A 26600-nucleotide genomic window follows, 5' to 3' on the forward strand; every position below is an offset into this window, starting at 1 on the left:
TTCTGTATGTGGTACTATACCGTGGGTCAGATTCCACCTTCAACAGCATGTCTCATGTCAGAAGCATGGTACGACCATGCTAACCACTTTACTTGTATCATCATTATCAGCAATCAACCAGCATTGCATATTATGTTCATCTACTAATTGATGGAGATAATGATTTTAGACGCCAACTCTCAAAGCACAGAATTTTCTTAGTTCTTAGCTAACGTAGGCATGCGTGCATTTTGGTTCACTATTACCGGTTTCGCTCGTCAGACGCGAGAATCACCGGATAATGGTTCTCGTGGTGACAACATGTTAACGGCTCAGGAACACCGATCGGCACCACAGGCAAACACAAGAAAGTAAATAGTAGAAATTTACAAACGAATCCTATTCTCCGTTAACGTGACTTTGTATCCAAGGCAACTGAAGAAAAAAAAAAGGGTAGAGCAAAATAAATTATCAAAGGGTGAAAACGGAGTACAATGCTTTTAGCAAACTAAATAGAGATTTCACAGCCAAACTTCGGGAATGGAAATATGGTTCTGAATTAATGCACTGAGACAAGAACGTTTAGTTCGAAAATTGTTTAAAACGAGGAGTTGCCGAACGAGCTTGGAGTTGTAAAGTAAAAGGTAAATCTGGTCGCAATGCGAAGGTTGGTTTGAACAAATTCAGTGATTTTATTGGGTATTACCACATTGGAGGTGGCTTCTGATTTTTCGAACGGACTGATACCGCCAGTTATTAAAAAAAGTCTACGGCTTAACGTGGACTCATGGCATTTTTCACATATGAAAGTCATTGCCAGAGTTCAAACAAGTGAGATATGACACGAAAAATCCTGAAGCTGTCACAGGATTGAACCCCAAGCATTTAGATTCGTAGGCTGACTTGATCCACGTGTACACAGAGTAACACATGAAGAGAGAGGTGAACTAAATTAGTGGTAGATGCAGTAGAACAAACAAATGGATCATGGAAATAAATGGAGTGGAAGACGACGTCCAGCCAGGCGATTGGACGGCAGATGGTCGCGTTAAGTATTAGACATGAGAAAACATGCAATAGCAACATGGATTTGTATCGCGGCAGGCTGTGACAGATGTAGAAGACCGGAGGAGGCAGTTATTTTGCAGTGGATGTTAAATGGATAACAATTACCGGTGTGCAAAACTTAAGGTCAAAAGTAATTTTCGCATGATGTGTCACTGCCAAGCAAAGTTGGACCACACATAGAACTTCTACAGTGTGTTACAGAAAAAAAAAACTCGCATTAAGATGAACAGCAATGACACTTTGAATACAAGCTAACAATTACACGGTGATTACCGCAATTTATGGTAGTTCGCTGGAGAACACTAAAGGTAAATGGTTCAAAAAATGGCTCTGAGCACTATGGGACTCAACTGCTGAGGTCATTAGTCCCCTAGAACTTAGAACTAGTTAAACCTAACTAACCTAAGGACATCACAAACATCCATGCCCGAGGTAGGATTCGAACCTGCGACCGTAGCGGTCTTGCGGTTCCAGACTGCAGCGCCTTTAACCGCACGGCCACTTCGGCCGGCTGGTAAATGGTTCTTAAGAGCTATGTGATCACCACTGATGACAATGTTTGATCTGCAAAGTGCTTCCATGTTGGCCGCAAGGTTCGCAAAAGTACTTTTTGTGCTAGGGTGTTCCTTTCCTCCACCAGTGCGGTTGGTATTTGCTAGTCGGTCGCTGGTGCATGTGGACATGCAGCAATATGTCTCCCTAACTGTATAGGGTTAAGTCGGGGAAACGGGCAGGACAGTCCATTCGCCGAATATCCCCTCTTTTCAAGAGGTGCTAAACTTGTACCGTTCGATGCAGTCACAGCATTGACATCCACAAAAATGAAGTTAGGGCCGAGTACATCTCTGAAAAGACGCACATGTGGTCGGAGTGCAGTGACACAATGACGTTGATCGGTGAATGTACCGTGTTGAAAGATCTAGATGTCAGTACGCCCATGCAACATCATGCCTCCCCGCACCTTTGCACCTGGACACCAAAACGATCATCATCAACATTGTCACGGCGAGACGTAGGAACTTTCACGTAATACACCTAATAACACCGTCGAACATAATCGTTTTGGTCCTTTTCTCATTAAGTTTTTAACCTATTGACGTAGCACAGCAGTTAGCGCAGTGGACTCGGATTCGTAGTTAAGGCGATTCAAATCCCCTTCTGGTCATACAGATTTGGTTTTTCCGTGGTTTCGCCAAATCGCTTAAGGAATATGGTAGGTTAGTTCTTTTCAAAAGGACAGGACCTATTTTCTTCCCTCCCGTCTTCCAATCGGAGCTTGTGCATGGTGTGCAATCACCTCGTCGGACGGAATGCTAAACCCTAAAGTTCATTCGTCACTCACTCACTCACTCACTCACTCACTTCTTCATTCATTCGTTATTAAGATTCGCTCACCCACTCATTCATTCATTCATTCATTCATTCGTTATTATGATTATTGTCCATCACTTCACGTTGCAAGTAATAGGCCGCAGCTCGTGGTCGTGCGGTAGCGTTCTCGCTTCCCGCCCCCCGGGTTCCCGGGTTCGATTCCCGGTGGGGTCAGGGATTTTCTCTGCCTCGTGGTGACTGGGTGTTGTGTGCTGTCCTTAGGTTAGTTAGGTTTAAGTAGTTCTAAGTTCCAGGGGACTGATGACCATAGATGTTAAGTCCCATAGTGCTCAGAGCCATTTTGCAAGTAATACTAAACATAAAACTTTGAAGACCTCGTTCCTATAACTCACTCCAGAGACAGCAGTAGATGGATAAACTTCTACGCGCGCGCGCGCGTGTGCGTGTGTGTGTGTGGAGGGGGAGTGGGCGGGAGGGGATCATGTTTTCCGACCGGCCAGTCGTAATCAACCGAAGGAGGACACCGTTAGGTACAGCCTGCTCGGCCTTTATTCTTGTAAGCGCATGCAGCTGCTCCCAGCTTCCTGTTGTAGAATACCACAGTAAGCTCCGGTGGTGTAGTAATGCTCGCCGAGAGAAATGACACAGCTCTAAGGCGCTGCCCTTTCTGCAGTTGGATTCTGGATCGATTCTCGATAGGCCACCCGCATTTAGCTTTCCCGTGCTTATACTGAGTAACTCAAGGAATTACTCCTTTAACAGAGGCGACCACCAATGGATGATACGAAAATAGCATTCCACTGGTGATTTAATGGACACGGGACTTGGCATAACGCGCGCCTATCGAGCGGGGTCAATGCTCGCACCTGACACACACATAGCAGAAACACCAGCACAAATAGAGGAAGGTGTTAATTCATAGCACAGTTATCTGGCGTAATAATTTCCAACACCTCGAGTGAAACACTTCCAAGCGAACTTAACGACAACAATAAAGGGTAACTACATATCGAAAATACTCTTTGCAACGCCCCCCCCCTCTCTCTCTCTCTCTCTCTCTCTCTCTCTCTCTCTCTCTCTCTCTCTCTCTCTCCCCCCCCCTCCCTCCCTCCCTCCCTCCCTCCTAATTTGCTACTGGAACCTTATAATTCCATACGCTTCTTACTGCAATTCAATACCAGCTTTGCGCACAACACATAATCTCGTTTATTGCCTCGAATTATTACCTAGGAGATTTAAGCGACGTTATGGGCTCCACAGCACCACTGTTACGACAGTATGCTATCGGATTCTTTCTCCCTTTTATGAGCATTACCTTGCGTTTATCTACACTTAACGAGTGGAAAGTTTGTCCAAGTCTTTCTGCACTTACTCTAGATCATATAGCCACAGTCCTTTTCTCTATACACGTAAAGGTCGTACGCCAAGAATCTGAAGCTGCCGCTTGACCCTGTCAGATAATTCTTTTATGTATTACGCATCCCTGGTACACACCCAGTGTTAACTTGGCTCCCGTTGTACACTTGCCGATCATTGTAACACACTGGTCTCTAGTAGTAAAACAAGAAGAAGAGAATGTATTCCAATCAAAGTGCATATATATCAATACAGTGTAAAGAGCCTTTCAGAAATATGGGAAGACTTACTACATTTATACACCGGTTTCTACTATTTACAAGACAACGGATTTGGAAAAAAAAGCGAGCTGCTTTTCAGTTATTTTTTTCGTAAACTCATGCTGATCTTTGCCTCCACAACCGCAACTGTGTTAGAAATCGGAATATGCTCGCGGAGCTTACAGCTGATTCGAGTTACCTTTATTGTGCAGTAATCCTTTTTTTATGCGCTTTTTGTGGACTAGAGTGACCTATTCTGTTTTCCGGACACGCGAGACTGCTGCTGCTGCTGCTGCTGCTGACGTATGATCGGAGTACTTTCGTGTTGTCGTATTTAAGGTATCTGTGAATAACCCTATGACAGACTTGTATGAATGTGACTGCTGGGAGAGACACCCACCACCACCGGTTACTTTTGTCTATGTAAGTTAGCAGTCGCATATATTTTGAACGTGGAAAGACCTACGTTTCTGTTTTTTGTGTAAAGACTCCACTTCAAGGGAACCTATGTACCTGATAAACGTGACACGGTATTTCCCTGCTGTCGATCTACTATCATCCATTCTCCGTGTGGGGATTGGGGTCAGCTCTGTCACAGCCAGAGAACTGCTTCTGGACCGGATCAGATTCATTGCACCATGCTCAGTCATCTGTACCCTGGAGGCAAAGGCAAGCTCCTATCTCGTCTCGGTGAGATGTAAGATCTGCTTTGATGGACAGTACCCAGCCACTTAGTAGGAGGCAGTATTAATTCCACTATGTAAACCTGGCAATGATCGTACCAACCCCTAACAGTTAACGGACTGCGGCCCTTACAAGCCTCGGGTGGCTCCTAGTTTCCCCTAGGTCACCTATGACGCTCCCAATACGGTTTCATGCACTACTATTCTGCCCTTGGCAACTTAATTCTCCTAGTACAAGCATTTTTTTTGTTTCATTGTGTACCATCGGTGTCGTATTGACTCTAGGTAGTTTACACGGGATATATTGGCAGTATATTACTTATTTTAATGAATTGGGATAAAAATATACATTACTGAATTGAAAATAGGAAAGCTATAACTATTTCAAGATAAAAGGTCAGAGACAACAGCCAAACACCCCTACTTTAAATCAAAGCAATTCTGAATGTTGTTTACATGCAAAATAAAAATGTCTTGTGCTCTTGGCCGGATAGTTTCTGTCCACGGAACATTCTCTTAGGGAACACCGTCCTCGTTTGCCCCCCCCCCCCCACCCCACCCCCTCCGCCCAAATCTTTGGACTTTCCTGCAGCAGCAGGAGGAGGAGGAGGAGATGGAGGAGACGAGGAGACGAGGAACTTCCCTGCGCTGATATCTGTTTTTCTGTGTTAGAGATTTCCACAGTTTATGAAGAAATTTTCTTCTTTTTTAGTTAGTTTTTTTCTTACAACCAGGATATAAGTTCAGCCAAATCATTGAGGACACGAGTGTCCAAAATATTATAAAACATGACCATGAGCCATTTTCTTGTCATACGTTTTATAGTGCAGGTACTTACTAATTTTCAATTGTGTCTACACCCAACTTAGTTGCAGGATTGTAATTGGTTTCGTTACTTCACCTTCACGTACTTCCTCTTCGAAATGCACAGTACTCAATAATGTCTCTACCATACCCTTTTTTGGACAACAGGCGAGTATTGTAGCTGATTTTTGCAGTACGAAGAGTGGTCAGCTGTTGTGGCCGAGGGGTTCTAGGCGCTTCATTGCGGAACCGCGCTGCTGCTACGATCGCAGCTTCGAATCCTGCCTCGGGCATGGATGTGTGTGATGTCCTTAAGTTAGTTAGGTTTAATTAGTCTTAAGTCTAGGGAACTGATGACCTCAGATGTTAAGTCCAATAGTGCTTAGAGCCATTTGAACCATTCTGCAATAAGAAGAGACTTTGAAGTTACAGTTCTTAATCTCGATGCGCCAAATTATGCAGGTAGTTGAGACAAGTTTTTCTCATTGTTCAAAGGACGGTAGCCTGTTTTCGTTCTAGTGCCTCGGCCAACTCAAATCTTGCGAAGAAATTATCTGTTGTCACACTTCTGCCATCCTGGGTAAATTTTCTGTCCGTTCAGTCACAATGCTTTTTCCCTCATTTGCTTCTCCAGGCTAGTCTTTGCCCTTTCCTGTGTGCACATGAATGTTTGTGATATAGTAATTAGTCACTAACGGTGACAGTGTCTGTGTTTATACGGCAACTGCTTCTTTTACAGTACAATGTCCTTCAAGCGGGAAATCCGTGTTCGAGTCCTGGTTCGACACAAATTTTCATTTGTCACAAGCAGCCGATGCTTATACATATTCACAAAAATGTGAATTCGTTTCACACACAGCCCATATCTTAATACCATACTTTCCGGGTTTTGAGGTGATATACTATCGAGGAGGACACCTGCCCCTGCCCCTAAAAATACCAGTTATTCATCAACTGTAATATTCTGCTGTGGTCCGTACGCATCATGTAATTTCTATCCGCTGTTCAAATATATCCCTTATAAATGCCAATTTACAGTACTAATATTATGTCGCCGCTGATGTGCCTTATGGAATTGAATACAGCGTGATATTTCTGTAAAACGGTTCCTACCCGTAGAACTATTGAAGGTAGGTGGACCATGCTCTTTTTTCCATAAATTCACTATGCCCTCATTGTGACCCTTGTAAACTCTTGCAAGTATAATCAGGCCAAGAAAGCACTCAAATTCTTCTCTGTCAAGAGCTATCCATTTGTTCCCGGAAGTAATGTCACCTTCTCTGTTCGTCCACTTCAAAATATTCTGGAAATTGCTGGGCTTCATAAATAATTTAAAAGCTGACTGCACAGTATTTACATTCCTTACAGATTGCCGTGTTGGACCTGGAACCAACTTCAGTATGTTTCGTGCTGGGTGCCTCCCATGTAATCTAACTGGATTTTCCACCATGTTCCTTTTCCATTTCTGGATCTGAAAACAACGAGATTACTATTTTACATATTATTATTATTATTATTATTGTTATTATTATTATTAATAGTAGTAGTATTTCTGATGTTATGTCATCAACTTCAGGAACAGTTTCCAAACCTTCAACATCATCATATTCAACTGATGAACTGTCTTCAGAGAAAATAGCATCAACCATTCATCGCCATCAGACCATATTACACCTAATTCCTCTCCTTCATACAAAATTGCTTGCATTTCAGAAGTACTCAAACATTTTCCATTCATAACGTAATACTGCGACACGCTTAGGCAATACACTATCAGCTGCTGAGGCAATACACAACAGCAGCTGAGGCAAGAGACTCTTAACAATAGGAACAAAATAAGTGGGAAATGTTACTTTGATATTTGCAGGTATTTCGTATAAAGGCTTTTCAACTTAACAGTCGTCACTCTATTTTCATAAAGTTACATTCAAGAAACTAGAAAACAATTTACATTGGTGTCATATTGACCCCAGTGATACTAAGAAGGTTAATTCTACAGGAGACAGCGAGACATAAGTCTTTCTTGCGCCTAAACCATTTCATCGGTGGGTTTTTTGACACTGACAAGGCTTACGACACCACATGGATGTGCACCATCCTTCACCAATCTCATGAACTGGAACTATGTGATCGTCTGCCGCTTTTCATTCAATGCTTCCTCGTGGACAGGTGGTCTCGCTATTGCATTGATGATACCATGTCTTACTGTTGTGTTCAGGAGAATGGTGTCCCCAAGGCAGTGCACCCAGTGACATGCTGTTTGTATTCACTATCAATGGCATCTCCTCAGCAGTCAGAAGCCGTCTTAAAGGATCTTCGTTTGCGAATCTTCTATTCCGCCTCACATCTTAACGAAGTCACAGAGGCAACTACAGCTATGAGGAGGTGGGGATTCTGGGCTAATAAAACTGGTTTCAGATACTCGGTAGAAGAGATCACTTGTATCAGTTTTAATTGTGCTTGTCGAAGTTTTAACCAACCATAGCTCACGACTGGGACAATATTTTAGATCATAAGGATAATGTGCGCTTTTTGTGCCTACTACGATGGTTGGAACTTCAATAGTGGCATCTATTTATTTACAGCTGGTACAAAATAGATACGTGTTTCAAAGTTTTACTTACCTTCAAAGTAGTCAGCAGCATTGTGTATAACCCATTGCCAGCGATGTGGAAGTCGTAGGATACTCTTAGCAGTGCCAGTTGTGTTGACAGTTTGAGAGGCGCGGACGATTGCCCGACAAATTTGTAGCAGTTCTGAAGCGAATGCCGTGAAGTGAAGTGTTTCCTTCAGTTTAGAAATCGAGTTGAACCTACGAGGGCTTAAGTCAGGGGAGTGCAGTAGGTGGTATAGCACTTAGCAGCTCCATCAGTCAAACAAATCAGTAACGGCTTGCACTGTACATGCTTGAGCATTGTCCTGCAAAATGATGGTCAGATCCTGCAGAAAGTGTCATCACTTCTGTCTCTAAGCTGGTCGTAGGTTGTGTTCCAGAAACGAGCAGCATAGAGACTGAAGTGATGACACTATCTGCAGGACCTGACCATCATTTTGCAGGACAATGCTCAAGCACGTACAGTGCAAGCTGTTACTGATTTGTTTGACTGATGGGGCTGCTAAATGCTATACCACCTACTACACTCCGCTGACTTAAGCCCTCGTAAGTTCAACTCGATTTCTAAACTGAAGGAAACACTTCACGGCATTCACTTCAGTTGTTGTTGTTGTCGTTGTTGCACTTCAGAACTGCTACAAATTCGTCGGCCAATAGACCGCGCCACTGGAACTGTCAACACAACTGGCACTCAATTCTGGTGACTACTTTGAAGGTCAGTAAAACTGTGAAACACGTATCTCTTTTGTACGAGCTGTAAATAAATAGTTGCCACTATTAAAGTTCAAACCCTTGTATTTGACTCTAAATTAAGCTGGCTCGCACACCTGAAAGAACTGCGAACAAAGGGTATCGAATCATTGAATATTTTTAAATAGCGCAGAAAGGCGTATGGAGCGGACAGGTCCAGCAGCTTTATAGGCCATTTTTCAGGTCACGATTGGATTACAGCAGCGTGGTTAATGGAGTACTTCCTACCCCAAGGTGTCAGACCAAGAGGGCAGTCAGGTATCGATCGGAGCCTATCGGACCAGACCAGTTCAGAGTATGTGTGCAGAGGGTGATGAACCACCACTCGGAATTCGGTAGCGCCTCCTTTTGGGTCGAATATCTTAGCGTAGCCTTCGTCATGGGAATTTAGTGCGGCGGTCCACCCCAACTTTGAGCGGCTATTGCGAAGTCGTCACCGTGCAACCAAGCAGTGGCACCTACTGCCTCATGGATCTGCATATATCTGACCTCCGAATACGCAGCCGGGGATGAAATGAATTGCCGCCTTAGCGTCTTCAATGAGCTAAAGTGATCTTCAGTTTAACACGTACAAGAAACGCTTTCACGTCTCCTATTTTCTTCAGTTTTAAGTATGTACCATCGTTATTTCGTTGTTTATATGGATGGATCCTAACAAGCGTGTGCCCTCGGTTGTTGATTTGTTTTGCGTGATAGGGGATTTCCAAATACGCATACCAGTACGATATACACAAATTTCGTTCAGTGAACTACAAACGATCCACCAAATTTATCCAGTAGACACTTTGATGCAAATTTTCCAGGACACTTTATAATAGTTCCAAGACCGAGGCAAGGAGGTGATCTTCAGCTGGGTACTTGGACATGTGGGGATACAGTTAAACAACTCAGGCGATAAAGCAGCGTGTGGGAATGGTGGTGTAGGTCAATGTGCCGTCCCCTTGCATGCCGTCATCCCATTGTCTGACAAAAGAATCGTGCGTCATTGAGTAACCGGAACAAACTGCGGTCAGTCAAATAGACCACGCATGCATGGCGGACTTAATGCCAACCACACAGATGGAACTAAGTGCTGGTCTCCAGACTGCGCATGGGACATTGCCCACTAACGCACGGTTTCCTCCTCCGACGGGAGGATTGATCACTCTGTGAAATTTGTGGTGTTCCAATTTCGGTTCAGCATGTTTCAGCTACGTGAGTCTTGTATACTGACACAATGGCAATCCTGCGTTTGGCTTGCGATCTGTCCACGATCCTCGCCGACATCGACGCAAGTGTTAACACGGGTTTTGGAATTTTGTGAACTGTCTGGTCTCAACCCTAAGGTGTTTGGGCGGGGAGGTCAACGTGCTCTGAATGGGTAGCTTACCTAGGCAGTTTTAGTACCTTGTCACTGAATTTTCAGCATAATAGTTTAGTGTATTATGATCGCTGTTGCCTATAATGCATTTTAAGCAACTCGGCATGTAGTGGTGGTGGTGGTGGTGGTGGTGGTGGTGGTGGTGGTGGTCGTCGCCGCCGCCGCCGCAGCCGCCGCCGCCGCCGCCGCCGCCCCACTTCGGGTGTGCAGAGTCCCTTGCTGTTCATGTTGTATATTAATCACCTTGCGAGCAATACTAATAGTTACCTCAGACATTTTGCAGATGATGCAGTTATCTGTAATGAAGTTTTGGAAGAAGCTGCATAAATATCGTCAGATATGGATAAGATTTAGAAGTGGTGCAAAGATTAGCAACTTGCTTTAAATGTCCATAAATGTAAAATCGTACACTTCACAGTACAAAAAAGCGTTACTATAGTATAGTATCAGTGAGCCGCGGTTGGAATCGGTCATCTTATACAAATACCTCGGTGTAGCACTTCGTAGCGATATGAAGAGGACTTACAGGGTGTCCAGAAAAGGACTCCCTGATTTCAAAATTAAATATCTCGAAAACAAAGATCGATAGAGGAATGCAGTAAACGGTATGTTTATTGTGTAAGCTGTAAGAAGTTTATACAGCAGTTTGAAACAATAGTTACAAAAGCTGCTAACAGATGGCGCTGTAATTGCCATACGTAATGCCTAGTATAAATAGTGATCCGAAGCCCAGAGCGATCAGTTCCACTATTGAAACGTGAAAGGAGGTTAGCGTACCGAAGGAAGAGATTAAAACCATGTACTCCATTGAACAACGCGTTTTTCTGGTACTAGAGCACCACAGGTTGGAAGAGAGTCCTACGGCAACAAGGCGAAGTTTTCAAACCCGCTTTAATGTTCCAAAAGGACCCGATGCGAAAACCATTGTACGCTCTTCGCAAAATTTCAACTAACAGGCATCGTAACTGATGATATAGTGGGGCATGTTGGCCGCAAGCAAACCGCAGTTACGCCTGAAAATATCGCCACAGTTTCTGGAATTATTCAGCGAAATCCAATGTCATCCGTCCGTAGAATTGCATCTGAGACTGGTTTGAAGCGTTCCACCACGCAGAAAATACTGAGAAAGAGCCTACACATGTTTCCATTCAAAATTCAAACGCACCAGGCCATAACCGTACGAGCTGTGCAACAAAGCCGGCCGGAGTGGCCGTGCGGTTCTGGGCGCTACAGTCTGGAACCGAGCGACCGCTACGGTCACATGTTCGAATCCTACCTCGGGCATGGATGTGTTAGTTCTACGTTCTAGGCGACTGATGACCTCAGAAGTTAAGTCGCATAGTGCTCAGAGCCATTTGAACCATTTTGTGCAACAAAGGGTTGCCTTTGCTAATCAGATGCTCACAATGATTGATAGTGAAGGATTTGATGTTGGCTGCATCTGGTTTACAGATGAAGCACACTTCCACCTGAATGGATACGTGAATAAGCAGAACTGGTGATTTTGGGGTTCCGAAAAGCCATATTGGTGTGAAGCGAAACCCCTGTATTCTCCTAAAGTTACTGTGTGGGCTGCAGTATGCAGCAGAGGCATTACTGGCCCTTTCTTCATTCGAGAAACGGTCACTGGTGCACGTTACGTTGCAATTTTAGAACAATTTGTCGCCACACAGCAAGCGTTAGAGGATCGACCAGGTACTGAATGGTTTATGCAAGATGGAGCCCGACCACACCGGACCGAACAAGTGTTTCTCTTTCTTGAGAAATACTTCGGGAATCGAGTCATTGCTTTGGAATATCCCAAATTTACTGGTGCAGACATGGATTGGCCTCCATATTCGCCGGATTTGACTCCCTGTGACTTTTTTTTGTGGGGCACAGTGAAAGACATGGTCTACCCGAAGCATCCCGCCACGCTGGACGAGCTTGAATCGGCGATCTTTGTGGCATGTGAATCCATTTCGGTTGACACAGTACGAAATGTGATGGCGAATTTCATTCGTCGTTTGCGTCACCTCTGTAGTGCCAATGGTGAACATTTTGAAAGCATTGTGATGTGATTGTTTGCAAAGATTGTTTTCATACGACTATTTCACTTATGTATGTTGATATGAGCTGTACAGCGTACAGCGCCATCTGTTAGCAGCTTTTGTAAGTATTATTTCAAACTGCTGTATAAACTTCTTACAGCTTTCACAATAAACATACCGTTTACTGCATTCCTCAATCGATCTTTGTTTTCGAGATATTTAATTTTGAAATCAGGGAGCCCTTTTCTGGACACCCTGTATCACATAGGCTCAGTCGTGGGTAAAACAGGTGGCAGACTTCTGTTTATTGGTAGAATAATAGGAAAATGCAATCGATCTATAAAGACGATTGCTCACAGATCCCTCTCGCGACCCTTCGTAGAATACTGCTCAAGTGTGTGGGACCCGTGCCAGATGGGACTGTCAGGGGATATTGAACATACACAGAGAAGGGCAGCACGATTAGTCACTTTTTTTTTAACCTACAGGAGTGTGTCATTGAGGTGTTGAGTGACTTAGTGTGTCACTGAGATGCTGAGACAACTGAACTACTAGACTCGTGAAGATAGACGGAAACTATCCCGAAAACGTCTGCTGACAAAGCTTCAAGAACCGGCTTTAAATGATGACTCTAGAAATGTACAGCAAGCCCCTACATAACGCTCCCATAGGGGTTGCCAGGTTAATTACAGCATGTACAGTGGCATTTAAGCAATCATTTTTCCCGCGCTCCGTACGTGAATGGAATGGAACGGGGCGGGGGGGGGGGGGGGATAACCAGGTACACTAGAACGCAATCTCTGCCGTGCACTAGCCGGCCCCTGTGGCCGAGCGGTTCTAGGCGCTTCAGTCCGGAACCGCGCTGCTGCTACGGTCACAGGTTCGAATCCTGCATCGGGCATGGGTGTATGTGATGTCCTTAGGTTAGTTAGGTTTAAGTAGTTCTAAGTTCTAGGGGACTGATGACCTCAGATGTTAAGTCCCATAGTGCTCAGAGCCATTTGAACCATTTGTCGTGCACTTGTGGTGTAAACGAAGTCGTCGTCCCGGTTTCGACAAAGTCGTGCAGACACTGCGTAAGGGCGCTGATGCCTACACCCACACCCATCATCATCCCTGCAGTCTTCTTCGAGTTCCAATCAACTCTGTTTATTGTTTAATGTGGAGGCGACTGCTTTCTACACTGCTGACCGTTAAAATTTCAACAACAAGAAGAAGAGTAAGTAACGAATTTTTACTTTGGTGCCGATACAGTCCAGTAGGAGGAATACATAACTAAATTTGTAGGTTATCTAGGGGTATATAGGGTGCAAAATGTAGTACGTAGAGCTGTCACGTCTAACAGTAGCAACGACGCCTCTAACCCAGCTAGCCGGCCGCGGTGGTCTCGCGGTTCTAGGCGCGTGGTCCGGAACCGTGCGACTGCTACGGTCGCAGGTTCGAATCCTGCCTCGGGCATGGATGTGTGTGATGTCCTTAGGTTAGTTAGGTTTAAGTAGTTCTAAGTTCTAGGGGACTGATAACCACAGCAGTTGAGTCCCATAGTGCTCAGAGCCATTTGAACCATCTAACCCAGCTGGGCAGTGACCAACTGAGGTTGGATGACAGATAGGGGTACGTCATTCAGTGCTGCTTCAGCCACCTGCCAGACTAAATCAGCCGTAGTGGCTGACGAGTAGTGGCGTGCCACTTTCTCGGCAACTTATATCCAATAGTTTTCAGTAGCTGAGATATCTGGAGAACGTGTGCGTCTTCATGTTTTCGCGGCACAGTGACAGTTGCATTAAATTTCGGGCGTGCAGCCGCGTAAATTCCACTTCTTCTGATATTTCGGCTTTTAAACTCGCGGACCGCGCCCCCGATCGGCGGCATACAGGTACAACTTATGCATGAATTAGATCTGTGGTAGCACAGTCTGTGGACGCTGGGATGTCGATGTATCATGCGAACTGTACTGTCGCTACTGTCTTTGTAAGTTTATTACAGAAAGTACCGGATATCATTATTTGTCCAAGCTCAAGCCGCCATCTCTGTTAATTAAACTCGTCGCCAACGGAATTTCAGTTGCTTCTTTCACTATTGAGTCCCAGAAGGATGAAGTCCAGGCTAAAATTTCGGCGTTTTGATGTATAGTGCCAGGTGTAAAAAGCCTGCCCCTTTCCACCAGAAGGTTTGAGAAGACTGAAACCAAGTGGTACGATTCCTCAGAGGCTTTATGGACTTCCAAAGATCCGTAAGAGAGATATTTCCTATGCGTTAAGTAGTGATTAACACTGGCTCTCCAACCTATGACTGTGCCAAATACTTCACGTCGTTATTAAGCGCTATTGTGTTCATCACATACGCAACTCTGCGGACTTCATTGACAAACTGAAATCACTGAAACTGAAAAGTTCTAATATATTAGTCAGTTTCGATGTACTTCGTTATTCACAAAGGTACCCTTTTCAGCACCATTATCTCTTATCGACTACCTTTGATAAAGAAATTTCAGCTTTGTTTAAACATATCATGACCTCGCCATGCTTTTTATTTAATAACGAATTTTTTGAACAGACTGACGGTGTCGCCATGGATAGTCCCTTGTCGCCCTTGGTCACCAACTTATTTATGGAGAATTCGAGGAAAAGCCGCTGGAATGTGCTAGCTTGAAGCCCACAGTATTATGGAGGTATGTTGATGGCACAGTTGTTGCGTGGCTCCATGGTGAAGATAAACGATAAGAATTTTTAAACCATCTGAATTCTATCCCAAGAGAAACTCAGTGTACAATGAAAATCGAAAAAGAGAGATGCCTTCCATTTCTTGATGTTTTGGTACTACGCAAAAATGATGGCAATTTGGGGCATTCACTGTATCTGAAACAGATGCACATGGATTTATATTTACGTGCAAATAGCTGCCACAATCCTTCCCAGACGATGAGTGTTCTCAGGACTCTGGTACACAGAGCACACATCATTGCTGACGAGAGCAATCTGGAGGACGAGCTTCTACACTTGAAAAGAGTTTCTGAAGCCAACGGGTATTCTCCTCAGGAGACACGTAAGGCATTGCGAGTCATACCAACGGTGGGCATAAGGAATGCAGAGAGGGAGATGGAAAGTTTTAAATCCATGGCTTTCCTGCATATTTGGGAAGCCTATCGTCAAAAATTGGGCGGATCCTCGGCAAACTCAAAGTGATTGTTCGCCTCCATCAAATACTGTGCTTCGGAAGCCTGGGGTTTACGAGATCCCCATGAAAGATGGACAGAACACCGCAGGTACCCCGACTGTTGCAATCTAATAAATCGGCTGTCCAGAGCACAGTATTGACACTATCCACTCTATGGTGTACGAAAATGTCGAAATTTCAGCCGTAACTTAATCTTTCTGAGACTCAGTAGTGAAAGAAGAAACTGAAATTCACTTGACGACGAATTTAATTAATAGAGACGGCGGCTTCAGTTTGGATAAATAATGGAATTCCGCAATTTTCTGTAATTAACTAACAAAGACGTTGCCACAATACAACTCACAGTAATACATTGTTATCGCAGCGTTATGTAAATGTTGCACGTCTCTGGCGCCGATCAACGTCTCTGGCGCCTTGTGCATCTGTGGCCGCATGCGCAGTGGCGCGGCCCGCGAGTTTATAAGGACGGAGCGAGTGCTGGAGCGTCAGTCATTCGGCTCACTCTGAAGATGGCTGAACTATACACAGCCGAAATATCAGAAGAAGTGGAATTTACTCGGGTGCACGACCGAAATTTAGTGACCATCTGGAAAACGTGTTGGCCAGGACAACAGTCGAACACCCTCTGTATCGAGGTAGGTGAGGACAGCACGGGCAGCTTGAGGACTTGCCTCCCCATGCTAAAAGCGTCAGAGAGACTGCGAAGATAGGACATAGCGCAAATATGCATGCCATCCTAGTATCCTACGTAACGTGACCAGCGGTATCGCGGAACGATAAACTGCAGTCTCAATAGGTCACGATCCAACCTCCGTTGAATTCAGACAGGTGCTGATAGACGTTTCTCCTTCCTACATGAGGCAAAGCACGATCTTCTCACAATCACAGTATTCAATTGCGATTTCTGATTGAGAGCCCGCTGCGTAATCTATCCTTCCACGGTGTGGCAATATCAATGGCCAGCAGTGCAGGAGATACGTGAACTCATGGACTCTGATGACAACGCCCTGGTAATTAACGACCCCAATTTTAAGATTTTTACCCTCCACAATTGCTAGTCAGTTGGTTGTTTTTGTGGTGTTCAGTTCGAAGACTGGTTTGATGCAGCTGTCCATGCTATTCTATCCTGTGCAAGCCTCTTCATATCCGAATAACTCCTGCAACATACATCCTTCTGAATCTGCTTACTTGGACTCCCTTATAATTTTGACTCCTCGCGCTTCCCTGTAGTACTAAATTGGTGATCCCCTGACGTCTCAAAATTTGTTCTACCAACCGATCCCTTTCTCTAGTCTGGTTGTGCCACAAATTTCTTTTCTCCCAGTTCTTTTCAGTTCCTTCTCACTAGTTATGTGAGCTACCCATCCAATCCTCAGCATTCTTCTGTAGCACTACATTTCAAAAGCTTCTTTTCTCGTCTTGTCTAAAATGTTTATTGTCCATGTTTCACTTCCATACATGGCTACACTCCACACAAACACTTCCAGAAAAGACGCCGTGATACGTAAATCTATGTTTGATGGCAATAAATTTCTTTTCTTCAGAAACGATTTTCTTGCCATTGCCAGTCTGCATTTTACGTCTTCAGTACTTCGCCCATCATCAGTTTCTTTGAGCCTAAATAGTAAAACTCCATTAGTACTACTTAAAATGTCTCGTTTCCTAATCTGATTCCCCCAGCATCACCTGATTCAATTGGAGTACATTGTGTTATCTTTGTTTTGCTTTTGTTGTTGTTGTTCATTTTCTATTGTCCTGTCAGGATACAGTCATTCCGTTCAATTGTTCTTCCAAGTCCTTTGCTGTCTCTGACAGAATTGAAATGTCATCTCCAAATCTCAAAATTTTCATTTCTTCTTCCTGAACTTGAATTCATACTCCAAATCTTTCTTTGGTTTCCGTTACTATTTTCTCAGTGTATAGACTGAATATCTGGGATTCTACAACCTTGTCTCACTCCCTTCTCAACCACTGCTTCCTTTTCGTGCCTCTCGACTCTTAAAACTGCCGCCTGGTTACTGTAAGAGTTGTAAATAGCCGTTCGCTCCCTGTATTTTACTGCTGCTACCTCCAGAATTTCAAAGAGTGTGTTCCAGTCCACATTATCAAAAGCTTTCTTTGCGTCTACAAATCCTTTAAACATAGGACTGCCTTTGCTTAGCCCATCTTCTAAGATAAGTCGTAAGGCCAGTGTTGCCTCGCGTGATCCTACATTTCTCCGGAATCGAAACTGACCCTTCTCGAGTTGTTGTTCTGCCAGTTTTTCCATTCTCCTGCAAAGAATACGTGTTAGTGTTTTGGAAATCATTTGGTTATATTCATGTAAATTGGTTTATTGGGCAGTGGGTTTTCACCTGTACACTTCTTAATTCCGCAGCATCTACAGTCCATGAAAAAGTGCGTTCCACGCGTATTCTGCTACTGGAGTGGTCGTTTTCGTTTTACGGTCCACGGTTCAAACGTGACCTATCCAGGATCACTTCATAAGTCCACACCGTTTATTTCAGGTCAAGGTATCTACAGTCGAATCCTTCGCAGGAACCATGAAGTGTTTCGTTTAGTCTCCACTCTGCTCCAAATAAGAGTACCCGATCGGTCCGTATATTGTGTCCGACATGAGCGACGATCTGTACCGACTGAAACCTGTGCACTGGGAAAGGTTCTTCCGCATGAGGGATGATTTCTCCAGAGATAAACACAGTTAGGGTATGAGAGTCTTTCCTTTCCTCGTGACGCTGTTCCCTTAAGAGGGCGATGACTTCAGAGCTGCCTGCAACAAGTATTTGTTTCGTATCCACGTGTGGCTGTCCATACCATCTGTGCCGCCTGAGCAACAGATTAAAAGATGGCTCACTCTGGCTTATTACGTGGAGATCTCAGAAAGTAAGGTTCACACGTCGCTCCCCGCTAAGACCATTGCGCAACAAGAGTTGAGCATTGCCATAAGAGAGACCTGCAGACACAATTCTGCTGTGGTGTGGTACTGATAGCATATGCATCGTAGTTGACAGTGCGAGGGTGAAATGGCGCAGCAACCGGAGACATACTCCAAAGGTGAAGTACATAGGACAACACGATTCTTGTGGTTAAAATTGCACACAGATCTAGTGACCGTATTGGAAAATAGTGTCGTGTAGCTGTGTCATTTTGAAGTGCAGTACAGAATTCAATGAAAGTCACTTGACTTGCCGTAACCATGTGTAACTAACTTTTCTAAGTCCTCTTGTATAAGCGTGGGACAATACCTAGACATAATCGTTAGAACAATTCTGCCATTCGTCATACAAAACTTTTAGAGCAGGATTCTGTGCGGATCACGTCGGAATAAGTAGAAACAGGGCAGATTCAGGATATGGCGTTCGCGACAGAAGCACACTATCCTTCAGCCGATTCACTCTGCCAGCAGCGATATTTCATGCATAGATGTAAGGAAACGTTAGTACGGGGTTGGTAACCATTGTTGCTGGACACTGGCGACGTCTCCTGGGCCAGCTTTAGCGTCAGCGCACATGTAATACGTCAAAGTGATCATCAGAGATGTCAAGATGATCTTAAAAGCGATCGCTCGGTGTAGAAAGTACTTTAGTTGTGTGTGTGTGTGTGTGTGTGTGTGTGTGTGTGTGTGTGTGTGTGTGTGTGTGTGTGTTTGGCTTCCCTATCGCTGCCGGTGGTTTATGGCCTGTGTGAGCACAGCTGACAGCTGACGTTGCCAGTTACATTTGCTGCAATACAGGGATTTGCCGATATTGCGTTGTCTGTGTACTTCGTTTAAGCTTGTCATAGGTGGGTAAGACTCTCTGCGGAAAAGTGTTTTTGGGCGATTGTGCTGCTACCTGTGGTTATGATCGTAGTTTTCCCCAGATTTGGGATGAAAAGATTGTTCGAATGTTCAAATGGCTCTGAGCACTATGGTACTTAACTGCTGTGGTCATCAGTCCCCTAAAACTTAGAACTACTTAAACCTAACTAACCTAAGGACATCACAAACACCCATGCCCGAGGCAGGATTCGAACCTACGACCGCAGCGGCCGCGCGGTTCCAGACTGCAGCGCCTAGAAGAGCTCGGCCACTCCGGCTGGCTGTTCGAATGTCTAAAGTTACTGTACAGTCATCTGACGAGTTTCCACCAGGGTCCCGAGGAGGATTTCATTGTGTGTGTCTGCGGTGCGTGCATATCGTGAAATATTGCTTCTGATTCGCCGGCCGGAGTGGCCGAGAGGTTCCAGGCGCTACAGTCTGGAACAGTGAGACATCTACGGTCGCAGGTTCGAATCCTGCCTCGGGCATGGATGTGTTTGATGTCCTTAGGTTAATTAGGTTTAAGTAGTTGTAAGTTCTAGGGGACTGATGACCTCAGAAGTTAAGGCCCATAGTGCTCAGAGCCAATTTTTTTTTCTTTTTTTTTCCCTTCTGATTCGTAGAACTTCGCTCTGTATGACCTGCAGGAGGTGCTAATGGGTTGAAGCTGCGAAACCCCAGACTGGCGCAGGGTACGTCATCATTAGTCTAATAAGAATCATGTACGTGGACCTCACCACCCTCGTAGTTAGTGTTCTTTGCCTGTTAAGCATTGGATAGTTTTCTGAGCGTCGCGCATTCTTTGTTGGTGACGTGTTGTATGTGTTTCACCAAGTTCGTTTCTGGTAAAGCTAGACACCAAGGTACCTGACTAGCTCATGGAATAATATTGTGTGTGTGTGTGTGTGTGTGTGTGTGTGTGTGTGTGTGTGTGTAGTGTTATTTGTCTGGTGTTTGTACAGTTTCGGTCTGCGTGTGAACAGAGTTGTTTCGCACTTATCAACGCTGGCATTGACACACCATCTCTCCAGTCGATGCTCGTCAGTTGAGTGTGCTGTCTATAGTCGTGAGTTAATGTTCAGTGGTTTTTCATCATGTGTCGTCGTGATATCGTCATTGCATGGTGTTCTATGGCTTGTTTACCATCTCGTGTTGATTGATTGCCTTGAATGTGATTGGTGAAACTTCTGTTTGGGAAATATAGTGTGTGTGAGACACGAGTCCGTCAGGGAAACGTGCATCGATGATTGCGGATGGCATGCGTCTCTGCTACGCTTATATGCATACTTTCCTTACCAAGTTACGTTCCCGCAACGCCACCAGGCAGCGTTCACTTTCGCGGTGGGCGGTAGGCACTGGTCATAATGTTACGTCTCGTCTGTGTACAGTTTTTCGTCCGCCCCCCCCCCCCCCCCCACACACACACACACAGACACACACACAAAATTTGTGAGCGTAATATGTACAATCGCCATTTGCGGTCGGCAAAAAATAAGGTTCTTAGTCAAACGCCGTAAAATAAAAATATTTTTAAGAAACGTGGTTCACACCTCATCTTTTCCTGATTATAAACGCAGTACAGTTCTCGGAGACAATAATAATACTTTGTGATACGTGAACTATTCTAAAATAAAAAGTATGATATCCGTTCACTGTCTTTCGTCAAATGAACTCTTACGGTTTCATCAAAACGACGATACTACCGAAGGTAATTGTTCGGAATGCACTAGTCGGTAGCTCGGCGTCTGCTTTACCCCGATGAAACAACCGGCTCTTACTTTTCATCCGGTCGGCCTCCGACTTGCTCATGGAAATAGAGGAGAAGTCAGGAGTAGTCCACTAGTTGGAAACTCCAAGATATTCGTTAATTAACCGCATCCGTTGACCAACTCTAATCGGAGGTACTCTTATTTGTATTGAAAACAGAGGGGAATGCCATATTCTGCTGGATACGAGGCTATGTGGGAATCATAGGAAACGAACTGGTACACACCGCTACTGTGTGTGTGTGTGTGTGTGTGTGTGTGTGTGAGAGAGAGAGAGAGAGAGAGAGAGAAGGGGCTGGGGGAGGCGCACCAGCATGCCGTCAAGAACTGACCGCATTTTGAAATAGCTTGACATAAACTGAACCTGCCACCACCATAACGGGTGTGATCGCGTGCACAGTTCAGAGCGAAGTTCCTGGCAGAAACGGATTGGAAAGACAGTGGAAACGGTACAACAAAGTTTAGAACTGCTGTCGTAGAATACATTCTCACTTGTAATCTCGATGTGAATGGACTGTACAGGATCTGGGTCGCAAACTTCCTCAGCCTGAGTCGTTATCGGGGTTTCAGGAAGGCTGGCCGAGAAACTCCTCAATTAGGACAGCAACTACGTCAGTAAAAAACGAGCATCTATATTTGAAACGTATGCAAACATGATGCAATAGACCCCAGATCTAAGGAGATACTCAAGACAGCGTGATGGCGAGTACCTTGTCATCTTGGTCTGATATTTCTTTCCTCGGGAGAGATATCCCAAAGTAGCTTTCTATCAATGCGTGCACCTGAGATGACTGAAATCGCATGTAGGAATGTCCAAACATATCCGTGATTAAAGCTGGTTAGATAGCATGAAAATCAGATAGATGAAAACGGCTGATAACGATTTGTGGTTTCCACGCGAAGCGGTTTGATATGACATCATTCGCTTCATCGTTGACTGAATCTTTTATTCCACAACAGCTGCTGTTTACGACAAATAACACTAAATATGCTGCAACATAAGAAAAGAGAGTGCAAGACAGAGTTGTTGCTTGTTGATCAGAATTTCCCCAAATTTTTTCTTGCCATTACTTTGCAGACTGCCTTCACGACCATATTACACGCTTCTAGAGTAATAGCGTACTCATGTTTGTATCACACTCTGAAACTATCGAATAAAGTAGGCATTGTCAAGAAACAAATCTCGCAGCCAGTTACATGCTTGATGGCAGAATTATGTAGGGTAACACTGTTCTATCTCAGTTTTTTAATACATTTCAGACTTCTGAAAAAATGATTTGGATATTTTGAGTGATACTGATAAGTTACGAAGAGTTCGTCGAGATACAAATAAATGTACATTATAGGTGATTTTTCCGAGGGATAGTCAAAGAGTTTTAATTGTTACTTCGGAAAAACTTTTGCTTACAGGTACATATTTGCAGTCCTGGTACACGTTGGAATACCGTGAGAGAGAGAGAGAGAGAGAGAGAGAGAGCGACGGCCATTGACAAAGAAAGACGAGCTGCGCCATTTTTATACAATTGCTAAAGTTAAACGAACGGTGCTACCATTTACTGTACGTTTGGTTTCTTTTACTTCAGGGTGCTTGCTAAAGAGGAAGGCGGGCGTCTTTAGCTTCAAGGAAGGTTATTTGCGGAATTCGGCGAGGCAGTGTGGAATAAGGCTGCTGAAAATACTTCTTTCGTGCAGCACGTTTCTTCTAAGAATCTTAACAACAGAATTAACATTTCTTGTGGTTTTCTTTTGACAAGGCCAAATGTTACAATTACGAATAAATGTCATTGTTAAGTACGAATATAATTATTGGTTCGTGCAGATGAAAATTTATTACGATGGTAGTAGCATCGCTTGTTCCTCCTGCACTTGTTAGAAGTGACCTTTAGTGTCATCCCTTCGTCTTCTTCAGACACATCATTTTCGAGTAGAATTTTTGTGATAGATTTGTTCATTAATCGTTGGGAAATCCTTTGGTGGGCTGTACGTTGATTTCAGATACAGTAAACGATCATTCCACGACCGGCCCAAGAGTAAACTAAACAATACGTCCTTGTGTGATCTTTTCGGCTAGAGAGCGTGGTTGGATAGTTGGCGATGTCCTTTTGGGCGGCTACATTTTGTGGCATATTATCAAAATACGTTAATATGCATATCGGCATAAATCTGCTAGCTATCACGAAGAGCATATGGCTTAAGAGACTGCGATACAATGTGCCTTTACAAAATTAGGTAAATAATATGTTAAAACAAAGAAAACTGAATTAAATATTTATTTAGAAATGCTATCAGTCCCTTAACATTTAATTTCTGTTTAAGATACCGCTAAGCGTTTCGAGTAATTTTGCTCGTCCTCAGGAGTATTTGTACGCAGAATAAGTGTTACTTAACGATAAAGTTACTTAATTTAAAGCTATGCATCTTAAAATACACTCCTGGAAATGGAAAAAAGAACACATTGACACCGGTGTGTCAGACCCACCATACTTGCTCCGGACACTGCGAGAGGGCTGTACAAGCAATGATCACACGCACGGCACAGCGGACACACCAGGACCCGCGGTGTTGGCCGTCGAATGGCGCTAGCTGCGCAGCATTTGTGCACCGCCGCCGTCAGTGTCAGCCAGTTTGCCGTGGCATACGGAGCTCCATCGCAGTCTTTAACACTGGTAGCATGCTGCGACAGCGTGGACTTGAACCGTATGTGCAGTTGACGGACTTTGAGCGAGGGCGTATAGTGGGCATGCGGGAGGCCGGGTGGACGTACCGCCGAATTGCTCAACACGTGGGGCGTGAGGTCTCCACAGTACATCGATGTTGTCGCCAGTGGTCGGCGGAAGGTGCACGTGCCCGTCGACCTGGGACCGGACCGCAGCGACGCACGGATGCACGCCAAGACTGTAGGATGCTACGCAGTGCCGTAGGGGACCGCACCGCCACTTTCCAGCAAATTAGGGACACTGTTGCTCCTGGGGTATCGGCGAGGACCATTCTCAACCGTCTCCATGAAGCTGGACTACGGTGCCGCACACCGTTAGGCCGTCTTCCGCTCACGCCCCAACATCGTGCAGCCCGCCTCCAGTGGTGTCGCGACAGGCGTGAATGGAGGGACGAATGGAGACGTGTCGTCTTCAGCGATGAGAGTCGCTTCTGCCTTGGTGCCAATGATGGTCGTATGCGTGTTTGGCGCCGTGCAGGTGAGCGCCACAATCAGGACTGCATACGACCGAGGCACACAGGGCCAACACCCGGCATCATGGTGTGGGGAGCGATCTCCTACACTGGCCGTACACCACTGGTGATCGTCGAGGGGACACTGAATAGTGCACGGTACATCCAAACCGTCATCGAACCCATCGTTCTACCATTCCTAGACCGGCAAGGGAACTTGCTGTTCCAACAGGACAATGCACGTCCGCATGTATCCCGTGCCACCCAACGTGCTCTAGAAGGTGTAAGTCAACTACCCTGGCCAGCAAGATCTCCGGATCTGTCCCCCATTGAGCATGTTTGGGACTGGATGAAGCGTCGTCTCACGCGGTCTGCACGTCCGGCACGAACGCTGGTCCAACTGAGGCGCCAGGTGGAAATGGCATGGCAAGCCGTTCCACAGGACTACATCCAGCATCTCTACGATCGTCTCCATGGGAGAATAGCAGCCTGCATTGCTGCGAAAGGTGGATATACACTGTACTAGTGCCGACATTGTGCATGCTCTGTTGCCTGTGTCTATGTGCCTGTGGTTCTGTCAGTGTGACCATGTGATGTATCTGACCCAAGGAATGTGTCAATAAAGTTTCCCCTTCCTGGGACAATGAATTCACGGTGTTCTTATTTCAATTTCCAGGAGTGTATGTGGACTGCTGTGGCGACAGTGTTGCCGTTGGTACAGAGCGCGAACGTGTGTACAGTGGTAAAAATTATTATTGTTGTTGTTTTAGCGCCCAGAATGTTACGTCTAGTTTAACAAAACAACCTTGTGGGATGCATGTAAATACTTCTGCGTCAATCGCTATGGTGAAAAAATTGTTTAAAACACTTTCGGCGTGTCAGATACTTGACTTGCTATTTCGGCTTCCCAAAACTATTTTTTATCGTATTTCTTTTTAGAACCCCTATACTTCATTGCTGTGCATCGTTTCAATATACACTGATGTGTCAAAAACCATGAGATAGTGATACGCACATATGCAGATGGCGGTAATATCGGGTACACACGGTATAGAAGGGCAGTGCATTGACGGAGATGTCGTCTGTACTTAGGTGATTCATGTGAGAAGGTTTGCGACGTGATTATGGTCGCAAGACTGGAATTAACAGACTTCGAATGCGGAATGGTAGATGGAGCTAGACGCATGAGGGCATTCTATTTCGGAAATAGTTAGGGAACTCAATATTCCGAGATTCACAGTGCCAAGAGTGTGCCGAGTATGCCAGATTTCAGGCTTTAACCTTCACCACGAGCAACGCATTGGCCCAGGGCCTTCACTTAACGACCGAGAGCAGCGCCATTTGAGTAGAGTTGTCACTGCTAACAGACAAGCAACACTGCTTGGAATAACCGCAGAAATCAATGTGGGACGTAAGACGAACGTATCCGATGGGACAAAGCGGCGAAATCTGGCGATAATGGTCTGTGGCAGGAGACGACTGATGCGGGTGCCTTTGCTAATAGCATGACATCGCCTGCTTCGCCCCCCTCTTGGCCTCCTGGCTATATCGGTTGGAGCCTAGACGACTGGAAAACAGTGACCTGATCAGATGAGTCCCGATTTCAGTTGGCAAGAGCTGGTAGTAGGTTTCGAGTATGATGCAGACCCCACGAAGCCATAGACCCAAACTGTCAACAAGGCACTGGGCAAGCTAATGGTGGTTGCATAGTGATGTGGGCTGTGTTTACATGAATGGACTTAGTCCTCCTCTCCAGGTGAACCGATCATTGAGTTGAAATGGCCGTCTTCGGCTTCTTGTCGACCATTTGCAGCCATTCATGGACTTAGTTCCGAAACAACGATGGAATTTTCACCGGGCCGCAATTGTAAGCGATTAGTTTTAAGAACGTCAGGAGAATTCGAGCGAATGATTCGACCATCCACATCGCCCGTCATGAATCCCATCGGACATTTATGGGACATAACTGAGAGGTTAGTTCTTTCACAAAATCCTGCACCGGCAACACTTTCCGCAATTATGGACGGCTGTAGCTGCAGCGTGGCTCAATATTTATGCAGGGGCATCCAACGACTTTTTGGAAAGGAACTCACCGCCATTTGACTATTTTATTGTTTATTTAAGTACAACCCATTTTTCGACCTTTATGCCATTTTCAAGTATTTTATTTTATGTCTTCAACATATATTGCACGACACTTTACATGTTGTCAAGCTCAAAGTTTGCCATACCAACTTTTAGCTTGACTACATGTTATGTGTCGTGCAATATATGTTAAAGACATAACATACTTGAAAATGGCATAAAAGGCCGAAAATGGGTTGTACTTAAATAAACAATAAAACAGTTTAATGGCGATGTGTTACATTGTATGACTGTTGCTCAACAACATCAAAAACTGTTTCCAACGACTTGTTGAGTCCATGCCATGTCGAGTTGGTGCACTATGCCGGG

General features: G+C 44.8%; 1 protein-coding gene across 9 annotated transcripts in view; it reads left to right on the plus strand.

The window, feature by feature from the left end:
* The window catches only part of LOC126248683 (F-box/LRR-repeat protein 2), a 295973-nt gene that overhangs the window by 69501 nt on the left and 199872 nt on the right, over positions 1-26600 (plus strand). Inside the window, exon 1 of one of the 9 annotated variants that reach the window (XM_049949956.1) lies at positions 15917-16048. The exons of the other annotated variants lie outside the window; for them this stretch is intronic. Coding sequence (XP_049805913.1) covers positions 15923-16048 — 126 coding nt within the window. The 5' untranslated portion in view covers positions 15917-15922. Of the gene's footprint in view, positions 1-15916; positions 16049-26600 lie in introns of those variants that run through there. 9 annotated transcript variants of the gene reach the window in all.

The sequence above is a fragment of the Schistocerca nitens genome, chromosome 3 (assembly GCF_023898315.1).
Source record: "Schistocerca nitens isolate TAMUIC-IGC-003100 chromosome 3, iqSchNite1.1, whole genome shotgun sequence".
In the NCBI taxonomy this organism is placed as follows: domain Eukaryota; kingdom Metazoa; phylum Arthropoda; class Insecta; order Orthoptera; family Acrididae; genus Schistocerca; species Schistocerca nitens.